The sequence below is a fragment of the Ranitomeya imitator genome, chromosome 5, assembly GCF_032444005.1.
Source record: "Ranitomeya imitator isolate aRanImi1 chromosome 5, aRanImi1.pri, whole genome shotgun sequence".
Classification (NCBI taxonomy): Eukaryota; Metazoa; Chordata; class Amphibia; order Anura; family Dendrobatidae; genus Ranitomeya; species Ranitomeya imitator.
Genome location: NC_091286.1, coordinates 380,794,659 through 380,813,523, shown reverse-complemented (window position 1 = coordinate 380,813,523; position 18,865 = coordinate 380,794,659). Strand labels below are relative to the sequence as shown.

Genomic DNA, 18,865 nt, shown 5'->3' with positions numbered 1-18,865 from the left:
ACACATCTAGATTAGTTCCTTTGGGGGTCTAGTTTCCAAAATGGTGTCATTTCTGGGGGATCTCCAATGTTTAAGCACACAGGGGCTCTCCAAACGTGACATGGTGTCCGCTAATGATTGGAGCTAATTTTCCATTTAAAAAGCCAAATGGCGTGCCATCCCTTCCGAGCCCTGCCGTGCGCCCAAACAGTGGTTTACCCCCACATATGGGGTATCAGCGTACTCAGGACAAACTGGACAACAATATTTGGGGTCCAATTTCTCCCATTATCCTTGGCAAAATAGGAAATTCCAGGCTAAAAAATCATTTTTGAGGAAAGAAAAATTATTTTTTATTTTCATGGCTCTGCGTTATAAACTTCTGTGAAGCACCTGGGGGTTTAAAGTGCTCAATATGCATCTAGATAAGTTCCTTGGGGGGTCTAGTTTCCAAAATGGGGTCACTTGTGGGGGAGCTCCAATGTTTAGGCACACAGGGGGCTCTCCAAACGCGACATGGTGTCCGCTAACAATTGGAGCTAATTTTCCATTCAAAAAGTCAAATGGCGCGCCTTCCCTTCCGAGCCCTGCCGTGTGCCCAAACAGTGGTTTACCCCCACATATGAGGTATCAGCGTACTCGGGAGAAATTGCCCAACAAATTTTATGATCCATTTTATCCTACTGCCCATGTGAAAATGAAAAAATTGAGGCGAAAATAATTTTTTTGTGAAAAAAAAGTACTTTTTCATTTTTACAGATCAATTTGTGAAGCACCTGAGGGTTTAAAGTGCTCACTAGGCATCTAAATAAGTTCCTTGGGGGGTCTAGTTTCCAAAATGGGGTCACTTGTGGGGGAGCGCCAATGTTTAGGCACACAGGAGCTATCCAAACGCGACATGGTGTCCGCTAACGATGGAAATAATTTTTCATTCAAAAAGTCAAATGGCGCTCCTTCCCTTCCGAGCCTTACCATGTGCCCAAACAGTGGTTTACCCCCACATGTGAGGTATTGGTGTACTCAGGAGAAATTGCCCAACACATTTTAGGATCCATTTTATCCTGTTGCCCATGTGAAAATGAAAAAATTGAGGCTAAAAGAATTTTTTTGTGAAAAAAAAGTACTTTTTCATTTTTACGGATCAATTTGTGAAGCACCTGGGGGTTCAAAGTGCTCACTATGCATCTAGATAAGTTCCTTGGGGCGTCTAGTTTCCAAAATGGGGTCATTTGTGGGGGAGCTCCAATTTTTAGGCACACGGGGGCTCTCCAAACGTGACATGGTGTCCGCTAAAGAGTGGAGCCAATTTTTGATTCAAAAAGTCAAATGGCGCTCCTTCCCTTCCAAGCCCTGCCGTGCGCCCAAACAGTGGTTTACCCCCACATATGAGGTATCAGCGTACTCAGGACAAATTGGACAACAACTTTCGTGGTTCAGTTTCTCCTTTTACCATTGGGAAAAGAAAAAAATTGTTGCTAAAAGATAATTTTTGTGACTAAAAAGTTAAATGTTCATTTTTTCCTTCCATGTTGCTTCTGCTGCTGTGAAGCACCTGAAGGGTTAATAAACTTCTTGAATGTGGTTTTGAGTCCCTTGAGGGGTGCAGTTTTTAGAATGGTGTCACTTTTGGGTATTTTCAGCCATATAGACCCCTCAAACTGACTTCAAATGTGAGGTGGTCCCTAAAAAAAATGGTTTTGTAAATTTCGTTGTAAAAATAACAAATCGCTGGTCAAATTTTAACCCTTATAACTTCCTAACAAAAAAAAATTTTGTTTCCAAAATTGTGCTGATGTAAAGTAAACATGTGGGAAATGTTATTTATTAACTATTTTGTGTCACATATCTCTCTGGTTTAACAGAATAAAAATTCAAAATGTGAAAATTGCGAAATTTTCAAAATTTTCGCCAAATTTCCGTGTTTATCACAAATAAATGCAGAATTTATTGACCTAAATTTACCACTAACATGAAGCCCAATATGTCACGAAAAAACAATCTCAGAACCGCTAGGATCCGTTGAAGCGTTCCTGAGTTATTACCTCATAAAGGGACACTGGTCAGAATTGCAAAAAACGGCAAGGTCTTTAAGGTCAAAATAGGCTGGGTCTTGAAGGGGTTAATGTGGGTGGTGACCACTCACACTATCCTTTAAATAGCCACATGATGCATCAGCTGACTTGGTAATAGAGTTTTTCTCTGGAGAACTGCTTTCGAGTTGGAAGCGCTCAGGTGCCATCAGTGCATCAGCAGCTTGAGGTCCTGGTTCTGTATCCTCTGCTGTGTGGAGCTTGCAGCAGAAGCTTGAGCTAAGTTTTTTGTTGTACCTTTCCTTGACTGTCTCGTGCTTGTCACTACCCCCTGTGTTGATGCCATCTGCAGTGGTGAGGCTAGCGTCCTTGCCAGCCACTGAACTAGTCAGCGTATAGTAAGGTGGCAGCTAGGGACTAGGCAAGTGACAGTGGCGGGGGGGTGAAAGACCCGCATAGGACATAAGGGAAGCTTAGGGATAGGCACAGATTGTTGTTTAGGAGGTGCCCCATCCCTCGCTCCCTATTGTTAGGGCCTTCATGTCGCTTTTTCCATCCCATTGTGAGAGTGTTGCGCCCCCAGCTGGACTGACCCCTGTTGGGTCGTGACACAAGCACAGTGATACTGTTGTTTTTAAACCAGGTATTGGTACTTTTGGCAGTGTGGACAGGTGCCAAGTCCTGTTGGAGAGTGATATTTCCATCTCCAAAAGCATGAAATGCTCTAAAATTTCCTGGCAGATGGCTGGGCTGAATTTTGTCTTGATAAAACATAGTGGACCTATACCAGGAGATGACATGGCCCCCCAAACATCACTGATTGTAGAAACTTCACACTAGACCTCAAGCAGCTGGGATTGTGTGCCTCTCCACTATTCCTCCAGATTCTGGGACCTTGATTTCCAAATTAAATGAAAAATTTGCTTTCACATGAAAACACCGTGGACCACTGAGCAACAGTCGAGTTCTTTTTCACCTTGGCCCAAGTAAGAGGCTTCTGGCACTGTCTATTGGTCATGAGTGACTAGACACAAGGAATTCGACACTTGTAGCTCATGCCCTGGATACGTCTGTGTGTGGTGTCTCTTGAATCACTCCTTGTGAATCTCCCCCAAATTTTTGAATGGCCTTTTCTTAACAATCCTTTCAAGTCTGCAGTTAGCCTGGTTGCTCGTGTACCTTTTCTACCACACTTTTTCCTTCCACTCAACTTACCATTAATATGCTTGGATACAGCACTCAGTGAACAGCCATCTTCTTTAGCAATGACCTTTTGTGGCTTACCCTCCTTGTGGAGTGTGTCAATGACTGCCTTCTGGACATCTGTCAAGTCAGCAGTCTTCCCCATGACTGTGGAGCCTACTCAAATAGACTAAGGAACCTTTTTAAATGCTTAGGAAGCCTTTGCAGGTATTTTTGTGAATTATTCTAATTCACAGAGATAACGGATTTTGGGTTTTCATTGGCTGTTAACCATAATCATCAACATTAACAGAAATAAACACTTGAAATAGATCACTTTGTTTGTAATGAGTGACTCTATATAAAATGAGTTTCACTTTTTGTATGGAAAAACTGAAACAAATTAAATTTTGATGATATGCTAATCTTGTGAGAAGCACCTGTATGTCAAACCATCTTTTATAAAAATAAAAAAAACAATAATATTTTGACACACAAAAAAATCCCTTTTATCCCACAAATTGAAGACTGCTTTTGGATTTCATTAGAAATTGTGTACCACCTTACTTTTACGGGTGTTTTGTTTCCGTGTCCATTCAACTTTTAATGCTTTAATGTGGTTTGTGGCCATAAATCAGTTTAAAGAAGCTCAGAAAAATAAAAAAGGATTTGCAAATGTTCCTGTTAGACTGTCAGAATTAGCTCACTGATGGATTCTCAGGTGAAGAGGTTGGCCACTTTATCTTGTTAGTTCACCTTTCCTCAGTAGCTGACCAGCACTTCTTCACATAAAATGGCAGCTGGTGGAGGAAAATGTGACCAGACCAGTGCATTATTCTCCTCTGACTGTAAAACACCTCACATGAGAAAACTGCTTTTATATTTGAGGAAGCTGAGGGACTGGCACATGCTCCTCCACCAGCAGCCATTTTATGAACAGAAGTGTGGTCAATTTGTAAGTATTAGTTTGGATATATTACTAAAGGTTACTTCAGTTGCCCTCACACATTATATATTAGTTTGGTGTGGACAGTTATTATTTTCTGAGCTGATAGGAGCACAGCAGAATAGGCAACACAAACGATGGGAACATTTTGGATTTTGTTCACCTGTCATTTGTCCATAGCTGGACCGTAAATATTTAAGGTCACTAGAGATGAGCACACTTTTTGATATGCGAATTCACCAACTTTGCCAAATTTAACCCAAAAATAAAATTTGCAAGCAATAAATTTGAGTGAATTTCAATACTATAAAGCAAGCAAAATAAAGAAAATACATGTGGGTCAGCAGAGAGAGAGGACCCTGCTGACCAGATGAGTTAACACTCTCTAGGAGACAGAGAGGAGCCCTCTGACCATAACAGCATACACTTTACAGGCGAGAGAGAGTACACCGCTGACATAAGAGCTTCCACTTAACATGTGAGAAAGTATGCTGCTGACCACAAGAGCTTACACTCCACACAAAAGAGAGAGAGAAAACCCCACTGACCATAAGAGCTTACAATTTACAGGCGAGAGAGAGAGGATATCTGCTGGCCATAAGAGCTTAACCCCTTCATGACAAAGGTATTTTCATTTTTGCGTTTTCATTTTTTGATCCCCTTCTTCCCAGAGCCATAACTTTTTTATTTTTCCATCAAAATGGGCATGCGACAGCTTGTTTTTTGCAGGACAAGTTGTACTTTTGAGCAACACCATTAGCTTTAACTTGTCATGGTACTGGAAAATGGAAAAAAAATTCAAAGTGATGTGAAATTGCAAAAAAGTGCAGTTCTACAGTGGTTTTTTTTGCCATGTCCACTAAATGCTTAAACTGACCTGCCACTATTATTCTCCAGGTCATTACAAGTTCATAGACACCAAACATGTCTAGGTTCATTTTTATTTAAGGGGCTGAAAGAAAATCCAAACTTTGGGAAAAAAAAGGCACCATTCTCCAAGACCTGTAGTATCTCCATTTTTCGTGATCTGGGCTGGGTGAAAGCTTATTTTTTGTGCCCCGAGCTGACGTTTTTATTGATACCATTTTGGTGTAGATACGATCTTATGATCACCCATTATTGCATTTATTTGCATTGTAGCGACGACCAAAAAAAAAATTAATTCTGACTTTTTAATTTTTTTCTCATTACGCCGTTTAGCGATCGGGTTAATTATTTTTTTATGTTGATAGATTGGGTGATTCAAAACTCGGCAATACAAAATATCTGTATACCGTATATACTCGAGTATAAGCCGAGATTTTCAGCCCAAATTTTTGGGCTGAAAGTGCCCCTCTCGGCTTATACTCGAGTCACGGTGGGTGGCAGGGTTGGCGGGTGAGGGGGAGAGGGCGCTGAGGCATACTTACCTAGTCCCGGCGATCCTGACGCTCCCCCTGCCTGTCACACTGTCTTCGGGTGCTGCAGCTCTTCTCCTGTACAGCGGTCACGTGGGACCGCTCATTAGAGAAATGAATATGGACTCCACTCCCATAGGGGTGGAGCCGTATATTCATTTCTCTAATCAGCGGTAACGGTGACCGCTGATAGAGGAAGAGGCTGCAGCACCCGGAGACCAGCTGTCCGGGAGAAGGAGCTGGACGCCGGGAGCAGGTAAATACCTGTGTGAATTGGTGTGAGTTGCTGAATTGGGGATAGCTATATTCATAAGGGGTTAACTTAGGGTGGGGGCTCATAATTAAGGGATTATAAGGGGCAGCTTTTGGGGGTTCCAGTCCTTTTTGGAAGTGCATTTGGACAGCAAGGTGGATTGCTGTTAAGGGAACTAGAGAAAAAAAAATCTTTAAATCTTCAGCATAGCAAGTGTGAGTGAGCTGAGTGTGGCCTGAGCGTAAGTGTGGACGGCGGTAAGTGTGACTTGTGATTCAGTGACTATGGAGTCAGGGAGTTTCCAAGGGAGGAAGTACTGAATTGCTGTCTGATTTTTATTAATACTTTGTATTTATTTTTAATTTTTTTTATTGAACTGTTCTGTCTGGTGCAATCCCCATTAGGAAATGTGCTCCACTCTTGTTAATGCCATCCAGTGCACATCTTGCCACATGTATGCAATCCTTGAGCAGCCGATCGAGGGTGCATACTGCTGTGCGAGATGTGAGCACGTTGTGCATTTGGAAACCCAGATTCTGACTCTAAATGTGCAGCTGGCAGCACTGAGATCCATAGACAATATGGAGAGTAGTCTTCTGCTCACGGAGCAGATGCTCAATGGGACAGATGAGGGGGGATGGTGGGATGGAGCTGCAGGACAATGAAGTAGCAAGCTGGGTGACAGTTAGGAAGCGGGGTAGAGGGAAGAGTGCCAGGGAGGCTAGTCCTGATCTGGAACACCCCAATAAGTTTGCTAAGTTGGCAGATGAGGGGAGGTGCCAGTACAGGGGTAGCACTGCTGCAGCCAGTAATGTCCTCTGAAAGCCGGAGGAGTGACTGCTCCAGTAAGGAGGGAAATAGGAGAGCAGGGCAGGCCAGACAGGTGCTGGTAGTGGGCGACTCAATTATTAGGGGAACAGATAGGGCAATCTGTCACAAAGACAGGGATCGTCGAACGGTGTGCTGCCTACCTGGCGCTCGAGTCCGACACATCGCTGATCGGGTGGACAGATTATTGGGAGGGTCTGGTGAGGACCCAGCGGTCATGGTGCACATTGGCACTAATGACAAAGTTAGAGGTAGGTGGAAGGTCCTTAAAGATGATTTCAGTGAATTAGGATGCAAGCTGAAAGCAAGGACCTCCAACGTGGTATTTTCCGAAATACTGCCGGTACCACGTGCCACGCCAGAGAGGCAACGGGAGATTAGGGAGGTTAATAAGTGGCTCAAGAATTGGTGTAGGAAAGAGGGGTTTGGGTTCCTGCAGAACTGGGCCGACTTCTCAGTTGGCTACAGGCTCTACGCTAGGGACGGGCTGCACCTCAATGGGGAGGGTGCAGCTGTGCTGGGGGAGAGAATGGCTAGAAGGTTGGAGGAGTGTTTAAACTAGGAATTGGGGGGGAGGGTATTCATTTTATAGGAGGGGAAGATAGTGCAGACAGAGACCTGGGCACACATAAGGAAGTTGGGGGTGGCGGTGGCATGGGGGGTGGGGTCAGAACAGTTAATAATTTAAGAAATAGAAGTACAGAGAGGAACATAAAGTGCATGTATACTAATGCCAGAAGCCTCGCCAACAAAATGGACGAATTAGAACTAATGTTGTTGGAGCATAATTATGACATGGTGGGGATATCTGAAACGTGGCTGGATGAGAGCCATGACTGGGCTGTTAACTTGCAGGGCTATAGCCTGTTCAGAAATGACCATACAGATAAGCGAGGGGGTGGGGTGTGTCTATATGTAAAATCGTCCTTAAAACCCATCCTGCGCGATAATATAGGTGAATTTAATGAAAATGTAGAATCCCTGTGGGTGGAGATAAAAGGAGGGGGAAAAAATAATAAATTACTGATAGGGGTTTGTTATAAATCTCCAAAAAAATTGGAAGCAATGGAGAATATCCTCGTAAAGCAAATAGATGAAGCTGCGACTCAAGGAGAAGTCATTATTAGGGGGGACTTCAACTACCCTGAAATAGATTGGGGAACAGAAACCTGCAGTTCCAGCAAAGGTAATCGGTTTTTGACAATTATGAGAGACAATTACCTTTCACAACTGGTTCAGGACCCAACAAGAAGGGGGGCACTGCTAGACCTAATATTAACCAACAGGCCAGACCGCATATCAAATATAAGGGTTGGGGGTCACTTGGGAAATAGCGATCACAAAATAATAAGTTTTCATGTATCCTTTAAAAAGATGTGTAGTAGAGGGGTTACAATGACACTAAACTTCAGGAGGGCAAATTTCCAACGGATGAGAGAGGATCTTGGTGCAATTAACTGGGACAATATCCTGAGACACAAAAATACACAAAGAAAATGGGAGACGTTTATTAGCATCCTGGATAGGACCTGTGCACAGTATATACCGTATGGGAATAAACATACTAGAAATAGGAGGAAACCAATATGGCTAAATAGAGCTGTAAGGGGCGCAATAAGTGACAAAATGAAAGCATTTAGAGAATTAAAGGAAGTAGGTAGTGAGGAGGCATTAAATAAATACAGAAAATTAAATAAATTCTGTAAAAAGCAAATCAAGGCAGCAAAGATTGAGACAGAGAGACTCATTGCCAGAGAGAGTAAAAATAATCCTAAAATATTCTTTAACTACATAAATAGTAAGAAACTAAAAAATGATAGTGTTGGCCCCCTTAAAAATAGTCTGGGTGAGATGGTGGATGAGGATGAGGAAAAAGCCAATATGCTAAATGACTTTTTTTCATCAGTATTTACACAAGAAAATCCCATGGCAGACAAAATGTCTAGTGATAAAAATTCCCAATTAAATGTCACCTGCTTACCCCAGCAGGAAGTGCGGCAGCGTCTAAAAATCACTAAAATTGACAAATCTCCGGGCCCGGATGGGATACACCCTCGAGTACTGCAGGAATTAAGTACAGTCATTGATAGACCATTATTTTTAATCTTTAAAGACTCCATAATAACAGGGTCTGTGCCACAGGACTGGCGTATAGCAAATGTGGTGCCAATATTCAAAAAGGGAACAAAAACTGAACTCGGAAATTATAGGCCAGTAAGCTTAACCTCTACTGTGGGTAAAATCCTGGAGGGCATTCTAAGGGACGCTATACTGGAGTATCTGAAGAGGAATAACCTCATGACCCAGTATCAGCACGGGTTTACTAGGGACCGTTCATGTCAGACTAATCTGATCAGCTCCTATGAAGAGGTAAGTTCCGGATTGGACCAAGGGAACCCAGTGGATGTAGTGTATATGGACTTTTCAAAAGCTTTTGATACGGTGCCACACAAAAGGTTGATACATAAAATGAGAATAATGGTGATAGGGGAAAATATGTGCAAGTGGGTTGAGAGCTGGCTCAGGGGTAGGAAACAAAGGGTGGTTATTAATGGAGCACACTCGGACTGGGTAGCGGTTAGCAGTGGGGTACCACAGGGGTCAGTATTGGGCCCTCTTCTTTTTAACATATTTATTAATGACCTTGTAGGGGGCATTCAGAGTAGAATTTCAATATTTGCAGATGACACTAAACTCTGCAGGGTAATCAATTCAGAGGAGGACAATTTTATATTACAGGATGATTTATGTAAACTAGAAGCTTGGGCTGATAAATGGCAAATGAGCTTTAATGGGGATAAATGTAAGGTCATGCACTTGGGTAGAAGTAATAAGATGTATAATTATGTGCTTAATTCTAAAACTCTGGGCAAAACCGTCAATGAAAAAGACCTGGGTGTATGGGTGGATGACAAACTCATATTCAGTGGCCAGTGTCAGGCAGCTGCTACAAAGGCAAATAAAATAATGGGATGCATTAAAAGAGGCATAGATGCTCATGAGGAGAATATAATTTTACCTCTATACAAGTCACTAGTTCGACCACACTTAGAATACTGTGCACAGTTCTGGTCTCCGGTGTTTAAGAAAGACATAGCTGAACTGGAGCGGGTGCAGAGAAGAGCGACCAAGGTTATTAGAGGACTGGGGGGCCTGCAATACCAAGATAGGTTATTACACTTGGGGCTATTTAGTTTGGAAAAACGAAGACTAAGGGGGTGATCTTATTTTAATGTATAAATATATGAGGGGACAGTACAAAGACCTTTCTGATGATCTTTTTAATCATAGACCTGAAACCGGGACAAGGGGGCATCCTCTGCGTTTGGAGGAAAAAAGGTTTAAGCATAATAACAGACGCGGATTCTTTACTGTAAGAGCAGTGAGACTATGGAACTCTCTGCCGTGTGATGTTGTAATGAGTGATTCATTACTTAAATTTAAGAGGGGACTGGATACCTTTCTGGAAAAGTATAATGTTACAGGGTATATACACTAGATTCCTTGATAGGGCGTTGATCCAGGGAACTATTCTGATTGCCGTATGTGGAGTCGGGAAGGAATTTTTTTTCCCCAATGTGGAGCTTACTCTTTGCCACATGGGTTTTTTTTGCATTCCTCTGGATCAACATGTTAGGGCATGTTAGGTTAGGCTATGGGTTGAACTAGATGGACATATAGTCTTCCTTCAACCTTAATAACTATGTAACTATGTAACTATGTAAGTATGTCATATTTACCTATCCCCGTTCCACACACCGGGCGTTGCTCCATCTTCCCGGCATCTCTCCGCTCTGACTGTGCAGGTCAGAGGGCACGATGATGCATATAGTGTGCACGGCGCCCTCTGCCTGATCAGTCAGTGCGGAGAGACGCCGGGAAGATGGAACGGCGCCGGGAGCTGCAAGCAAGAGAGGTGAGTATGGCTTTTTTTTTTTATTGCAGCAGCAGCAATGGCACAACTTTCTATGGTACATCAATGGGGCAATAATGAACGGTGCAGAGCACTATATGGCACAGCTATGGGACAAAAATGAACGGTGCAGAGCACTATATGGCACAGCTATGGGGCAATAATGAACGGTGCAGAGCACTATATGGCACAGCTATGGGGCAATAATGAACGGTGCAGAGCACTATATGGCACAGCTATGGGGCAATAATGAACGGTGCAGAGCACTATATGGCACAGCTATGGGACAATAATGAACGGTGCAGAGCACTATATGGCACAGCTATGGGGCAATAATGAACGGTGCAGAGCACTATATGGCAGAGCTATGGGACAAAAATGAACGGTGCAGAGCACTATATGGCAGAGTTATGGGACAAAAATGAACGGTGCAGAGCACTATATGGCACAGCTATGGGACAAAAATGAACGGTGCAGAGCACTATATGGCAGAGCTATGGGGCAATAATGAACAGTGCAGAGCACTATATGGCAGAGCTATGGGGCAATAATGAACGGTGCAGAGCACTATATGGCACAGCTATGGGGCAATAATGAATGGTGCTGAGCATTTTATATGGGGCACAGCTTTATATGGAGCATCTATGGGGCAATAATGAACTGTATGGAGCATTATATGTGGCACATTTTATATAGAGCATCTTATGGGCCCATCATGAACTGTATGGAGCATTATATGGGGCTCCTGATTCAATATGGATATTCCAAAACACTTAACCTACTGATGTCTCAATTCATTTTACTTTTGTTGGTATCTATTTTTATTTTTTACATTAACCGGTAGCTGCTCCATTTTCCTCCCTAGGCTTATACTCGAGTCAATAAGTTTTCCCAGTTTTTTGTGGCAAAATTAGGGGGGTCGGCTTATACTCGGGTCGACTTATACTCGAGTATATACGGTATTTGGTTTTTTTCATTGTTTTATTTAGAATGGGGAGAAAGGGAGGGTGATTTGAACTTTTATCTTTTTAAAAAATGTTTATATTCTTTAAAACTTTTTTTTATTTTTTCCATGCTTCAATAGTCTCCATGGGAGACTAGTCGCTGCAGTTATCTGATCGCCTCTGCTACACATAGGCGATGATCAGATCACCTGTGTGTAGCAGAAATGCTCACTCGCTATGAGTGCCTCCCACTGGGTGGCACACATAGAAATCAGGCTATGACAACTTATAAAGGTCTGCTAGAGACCTCCGGTTGTCATGCCAACCCATCAGTGACCTGCGACCACCAATGGATGGTATTTCTGGCACACTTCCAGTAAACGCGAGTTAAATGCCGCTGTCAGAGATTGACAGTGGCATTTAACAGGTCAACAACTGTTAGAGGCACATGTCAGCTGTTCAAAACAGCTGACATGTGCCGAGAAAGATGTGGGCTCAGCACCAGTGTCCCCATCAACGGATGTGGGCATACTATTACTCCCAACATTGGAAAGGGGTTAAAATTTACAGGTGAGAAAGAATGTACCCAGCTGATCACAAGAGCATACACTCTATAGGAGAGAGAGGATACCTGCTGACCATAAGAGCTTACACTTTAAAATTGAGAACGATTGGGGATCCCACTGACTATCCGAGCTTATACAGTAGATGGAGACTTATCTAATGTCTCTGGAGATGGAAAACAACTCAGATATACAAACTATACTTTGCTGAGAATCGTTAATCTTTTGTGGCCCAGGAACTGACCAACTCTATATAAATGTATGATAATCCATAAGATGTCATAGCTGTAGGGCATTATGGCAATGATTTTAGCTTGTTCTGTAATGCTTCAGCAGTGTGGGAAATGGCGAAGAGCAAGTTTTTATTTTTTGAGAAATGTGAATCAAATTCAAAATGTTCAAATGTGCATGAAACTCAATTTTGAAAGATTCCACCAAACTCAATCTTCCGTGGTTCAATCTGCTCATCTCCACAGGTCACGTTATCTACCTTGTCTACTAGCCCCTTAAAACACAAAGATAACCAATAGGTAATAATGGGATAATTTTTGTCACTAGTGACTGGAGGAATGGACATGAGTAAATTAGTAAGAGCTGCAAATTGACAGTGGACAGTATTTATAGCAGTCTTAATGAAGGCACCACTGTAGTAAAATGCATCTTACAGCCTCTGCCAGAAATATTATTCTAGGCTAGGACTGAAATGTATTCCTGGCAACATTTATGCCTCTAAAGTGGTGCAAGTCTTGAATTTTGGCGAATTTGGCTGTGACTGATGTAAAAACACCAAGACCTGTAAAATGTTTGTGCATCTTAGAATTGTGCAAAAATTTTGTAATTCTGAGATATTTTGAGTCCAAAAACTTTATGAAAACACCTTCATAAATTGAACCCTTAATGTACATACAGTAGCTTAATATTATTATTGTTATTATTATTTAAGAGAATGTTTAGGATAACCAGATATTTTTTACAAAATTAATTTCATAATTTATTTTTAAAATATTGAAATCTATAGTCTGGATTTAACTCATATAAATAAATTACCTTCACAGAGCTTTTGTTTCATGATTTCTCGTATTCTGGATATGGCAATGTAATCTTCAACATAGAACACATAAGTAGATGATGGCTTATTAGCTATTGCTTTAAGCTCACTTTCTTCAATTTCTGAGCCTACTCCAATAGCAAAAAGAGTAATTTTATTCCTTCTTGCTTCTTCTGCTATATATTTGACATCATCTTGAGATTTTCCATCAGTTAAAACAATGGCGATTTTGGTTAATGGTCTTAAAGAACTAGCAAAAAGATTATCTACTGCAAACTGAATGGCATTTCCAGTGCGTGTGTTCCCTCCCAGATAGTCAATAGCTTGCATTCTTTTGATTAGGTCATCAATTGACTCATGGTGTCCAAGAGAGATTTCGAGAACAGGATAGTCACTATACTGCACCACTCCAACTTGGGTAAACTTTGGTCCAATATCAAAATTGCTTGTAATATTAACAACCCATTTTTTAAGTATTTCAAAATTTTCAGGACCCACACTCCATGATCCATCAAGGATGAAAACCAAGTCATTTGGTGCAGTTCTGCAACCTGTCAAAAGAGCAAATAAGGCAATATTAAATATTGTATATACGCATTGCACAAAATGTGAGATAGCAAACTATATAACCCTTGATTAGTTCATGTAATTTGATGAAGAACATACCCCCAAACACCTAGTTAAAACACCTGCTGTACATCACTGAATATAGTTAATACATAGTGGATGCTTTCCTGAAACGGAAAGTACTTGCAAGCAGCATAATACAAAGAATAGCAGGTTTACCCAGAATCCTTTGCAGTAGGCAGAGCTATGCAAATCATCTCTTTCCACCCCTGTCTAATCCACAGCGCTTGGAACCGCCAAGCGTGCAATGCTGCGGATTAATTTCTAAATTTACACAGCCAACCAATTCCTACCTGTGGACACGTGTTTCGGGCTTTAGGCCCTCATCAGCACAGGGCTGGAATTGGTTGGCTGTATGGAGTGGGGCTCGGTGAGCAAGCGATACATACATGCTAGCCACCTTAGGGAGAGACCCTCTCTCTCTAAGGTGGCTAGCATGTATGAATATAGTTATAAATCCAAGTTGATTCAATGTTGTATTGTCAAAATATATGTTAAAACAAATTTCTACTTTTTAAAATTGATTAGTCCAATATAACCCATTTATATTGATATTTGTGATACTAAGACCATGCAAGAAGACACATTCTTATTTATACTTTGTGAACTGAAACTTTTGATGTTAATTTTAATATTTGTATGACACAGAGCTCCAAATTCATTGCATAGACATAGCTTACTGAAAACTGTTTGAACATTCACCTCTGCAATAAGTTCCTCAGCCTTCCCCAACAGTAGCTGATACAGTTAACCTTTATTTACCTTAAAGCTTATGCAGGGGTTTTCTCTATTCATAGTTCGGCCTCAAATTGCCTGATGTTAATAGATGGAAATTTAACAGTTTAATTTTTCTTTTCAACTTGTGCCATAATGATTCTACAGTTAGGAGAAGGAAAATTACACCCTGTAAATCTATTCAAGTTCATTTTGATAGGAATTTTTCCATGAACAAAGTATATTTTAACCAATAGATCTTGGAATAATAATACATTTCACAATTGGATGCATTTTAAAAAAAATCTTCCTGTGCTGAGATAATCTTATAACTGTGCCCCTGCTGTGTATTGTATAATGGCTGTGTCTGACCGTACAGGGACATGGTCTGATCATACCACAGCTCCTGGGCAGGAGGGGAAGGAAAAGAGTATATAGACAGGACACACAGCTGATCACAGCTGATTTTTTCCGTGAGATAAAACATTTCACTGTCTGTTTTTAAAAAATGTTTCACCTCAAAGAAATAATCAGTTGTTATCCCCTGCTGTGAAGTCTGTAAACTCTCTTTTGCATCCTCCCCTGCCCACGAGAAAGAACTTAAATGTTTTATATATAAGATACAGTATTTTTCGGACCATAAGATGCACTTTTTTTCCTTCAAATTTTGGGAGGAAAGTGTGGGGTGCGTCTTATGGTCCGAATGTAACGTGGGGAGTGGCAGTGGTGGAGAGGGATCGCACTCACAAGAGGCAGGAAAATGTCGCTGCTGCAGGAATCCGGCGCTGGGGAAACCACGTGGTCCCGAGGCTTAAAGTGAAGGAATATTCATTAGCCGCATCCCTACCCACCTGTCAGTGCTGAGCAGTGGACGGGGAGCAGCAAATTAATTTTCCTTCACTTAAACAGCGGATGCACCTGGTTTCCCCAGCATCGAATTCCTGCAGCGGCTGGGGAGATTGTGTTCCGGTGAAGAAGGAGGCGGCAGAAGCAGGGTGCCACAGGAGGGATCGCCGCATACCTGACAGCACAGCTCGGGCTGTGCTGATGCTGAGTGCTCCTGTATAGGACCTGTGCGAGGTAATGAAGAGGGCGGGCTGGAGCATCACATGGCAGCACAGAACCCTCCCTTTTCATGATGTCATCACAGATCCTGCAGACACCGCACTAGAAATATTGCAACTTCCTCTTACATGACGTGTGGTGAGGCAACAAGAGGGAGGGCTCTGTGCGGTTATGTGATGCTCTAGCCCTTCTTTACCTCACCATAAGTCCTGTAGGCTGCTGACAGAGAGAGAGACTTTCAGTTTTCTAGCATGGCTGGCTACAGGACCCCCACTGAGCACAGTGAGAACAGCATGTACACGTAAACAATAATTAAAAGTTTAGTAATAACACATAAAAATGCACTCTGCCACTCCTGTGGTGAACTATAACTCCCAGCATGCCATATGATAGGACTTGCTGGGAGTTATAGGACTCCCATGGAATTTTAGAGCAGCACTAATGTGTTATTTTTCAGTGCTGGAGTGGTGCTTTAAATATAAGCCCTGCGCCCCCATTCTTATACTCACCCTGCAGCATCTTCATATAGTACTTTACAGATATCACACTGATCCCGCAGAACCATCTTCTACCCATAGTTTCTAACATAATAACATACTAGTATATATAATAACACCACATAAAATACTATGTTATTTATGTTATTAAATATTTTACCACATTTTTTGCTTCAAATATTTTTTTCCTTATTTTCCACCTTTAAAACCTGAGTGTGTCTTATAGTCCAGTGCATCTTATAGTCTGAAAAACACGGTATCATCTGTGAGTTTCATAGCCCTTTTTCCTTGCCTATCCTGTACATACCAATCTTTTTCATTTTCCTTCTATCCATGTAATTTTTTCCTGTCTCCCATTTTCCTTAATAAACCATATTTTTCCTTCCCCTTCTCCTCCTTAACGCTTCCATCTTTATTTTTCCTCTATCTTTCATCCTTTTAAATTTCTCTTTTTGTATATATTTTGATCTTGTTTGTGTCTATATTACTGTGCATTTATAATATATGTCCCTCCCTTTTTCTTTACCCCAAATATGTAAAAAATCCTTATGTCCAAATTAGAGATGGGCAGGACTCATAGATGACGTTCCGCCAACTCTGGCTAATCAGCTCTGTGCCATGGACCCCAGAAGGTAAGAGATTCATGGCCTCCCATCAAGTGGCCAGGTTGCACTGACTTGCATGCTTGACTAGAGTCCTGGCAATCTATAAACTTATCTCTAGTCCCAACTGGCTTGAATACAGGTGACAATCCTTGATTTGAGTCTACACCCTGCAGTCTCGGCTGTCTGCTGAATTTCCCTCACTGCTAATGCCCCTTTGACATCTCCTCCTGCCAGGGTAGAAAGAAATGGTAAGTGGCCATGGATTGGGGTGTGGCTACTAGCATGGCCAAAATTTGCTGAGACATGCCACAAGTGCCGCATGATCTGTCCTTCTTTCTGTTCTTAAAACGTTGGAAGGTATGGTTATACAATACATTGGCCTCAATATTAACATAGATTGCAGTTAGCTCCCCTCTTAGTCACTGCTGGCAGTCCATTTTTTAAATCTAAGTCTTTTCAAGATATTTGATTTTTTTTCTAAATCATTCTAAGGCCAGTTTCACACCAGCTTTTTTCTCATGGTTGAAAAAAAAGGTCAGTGTTTTTCGGCATGCTAGACCCATGCTCAATGTGATAGTTTTCACAACACTTGTTAAGGGTAAGTCCACACAGGGCGTTTTTGCTGTGTTTTTAATGCTAATTTTCAGCTGCTTTTTACAGTACCAGCAAAGCCTATGAGATTTCAGAAATCTCATGAACACACATTGTTTTTTTGTGTCATCAGGATTTTGCGCTTTGCAGCATTTTTTAGACATAGAGCATGTCACTTCTTCACTTCAGTGTTTTTTCAGCAATTTTGCAATGCTTTTCACCCATTGACTTGAATGGGTGTTGAAAAAAGCTGCAAAAACGCTACAAAAATGCAGCAAAAATGTAGGTATCATTATTTGCTGCATTTTTGCTGCTGAAACGTCAAGCACATTAGCATGGACCAAGAGAAAAAAAAACTCATCAAAAACGCACCAAAATCGCACCTAAATCTGCATTTTTGCTGCAGCTTATTTCCTGTCGAGAAGATCAGGTTTTGATGCAGGAAAAAAAACAGCAAAAACACCCTGTGTGAACTTACCGTAAGTTTGTTTTTCTCATATAAATCAAAACATTTCTTAGCTTCTCCTACCAAACGGTAAATTATAGAAGGCACACAGTTGACATCACATTGGTGTGATATCTATTTTTGTTTTTTTGCCATTAACTTGCATTGGCGAATTTTGTCAGCAACAGCACAAATCAAAGTACAACATGTCTCCATCACAATGAAAAGGCACAATGATTGTAATGGTTTTGTGATCTATCCGCAAAAATAATGAATAGCACATGTACCAAAAACAAATGCGTGAAAGAGTCCTGAGTGCTAGGAAAATATATTAAAACAATCAATCGGTACAGGATTTTGTACCTAAAATATGGAAATTCACTTTAAAGCAGTTAAAAGTATTTAGTAACAAATGGATTAAATGAATGTGTAAATGATCCAGAAAATAAAACTGCTAGACTGTTGATGATGTGGTCTTTTTTGGTTCCAGAATATGCTTTCATATTTCTGCTTTTTAGGATTTCTGCAAATATGAGCACGTACATTCCCCAAAGGAGTATTGCAAAAGAGTACAATTATGACCTTATCTTGCTCCTGTGTCATGATCCCAATGGCAGGGGATCACTAAAGGACAAGCACAGATACAAACAAGCTCTAGGGCGATGGAACCTGAGCTGACCGCGACCCTGAACCTAACACACAAATAAAAGTAGCCGGGGAACGTGCCTACGATGATCCTAGACGTCTCGCTCCAGCCGAAGATCTAACTTCCCCTATTAGAAGAAACACAGACCTCCTTGCCTCCAGAGAAATCCCCCACAGAAATAGCAGCCCCCCACATATAATGACGGTGAAATGAGAGGAAAGCACATACGCAGTATGAAAACAGTTTCAGCAAAATGAGGCCCGCTAAAGCTAGATAGCAGAGGATACAAAAGTGAACTGCGCGGTCAGCGAAAAACCCTTCAAAAAACCATCCTGAAATTACTTGAACTCATGTGCCAACTCATGGTACATGAGGAGCAATTTCAGCCCACTAGACCAACCAGCAGCAAGAATCACATATCTGCAGGCTGGACTAAAAACCAAATAAAGCAAAACACAAAACAGGAAAATCCAAACTTAGCTTGACCAGAAGGTTCTAGGAGCAGGGAGCAGAGGTAACAAGACACACTGGATACATTGATAACCGGCGAGGAAATGCCAGCAAAGCCAGGTTAAATAGGAAACTCCCATAT

At 41.5% G+C, this 18,865-nt stretch overlaps 1 protein-coding gene across 1 annotated transcript in view; it reads right to left on the bottom strand.

The window, feature by feature from the left end:
- The window catches only part of COL21A1 (collagen type XXI alpha 1 chain), a 536,987-nt gene that overhangs the window by 374,773 nt on the left and 143,349 nt on the right, over positions 1-18,865 (bottom strand). Inside the window, exon 3 of the mRNA XM_069726746.1 lies at positions 13,083-13,634. Within this exon, the coding sequence (XP_069582847.1) occupies positions 13,083-13,634 (552 nt within the window). The remainder of the gene's footprint in view (positions 1-13,082; positions 13,635-18,865) is intronic.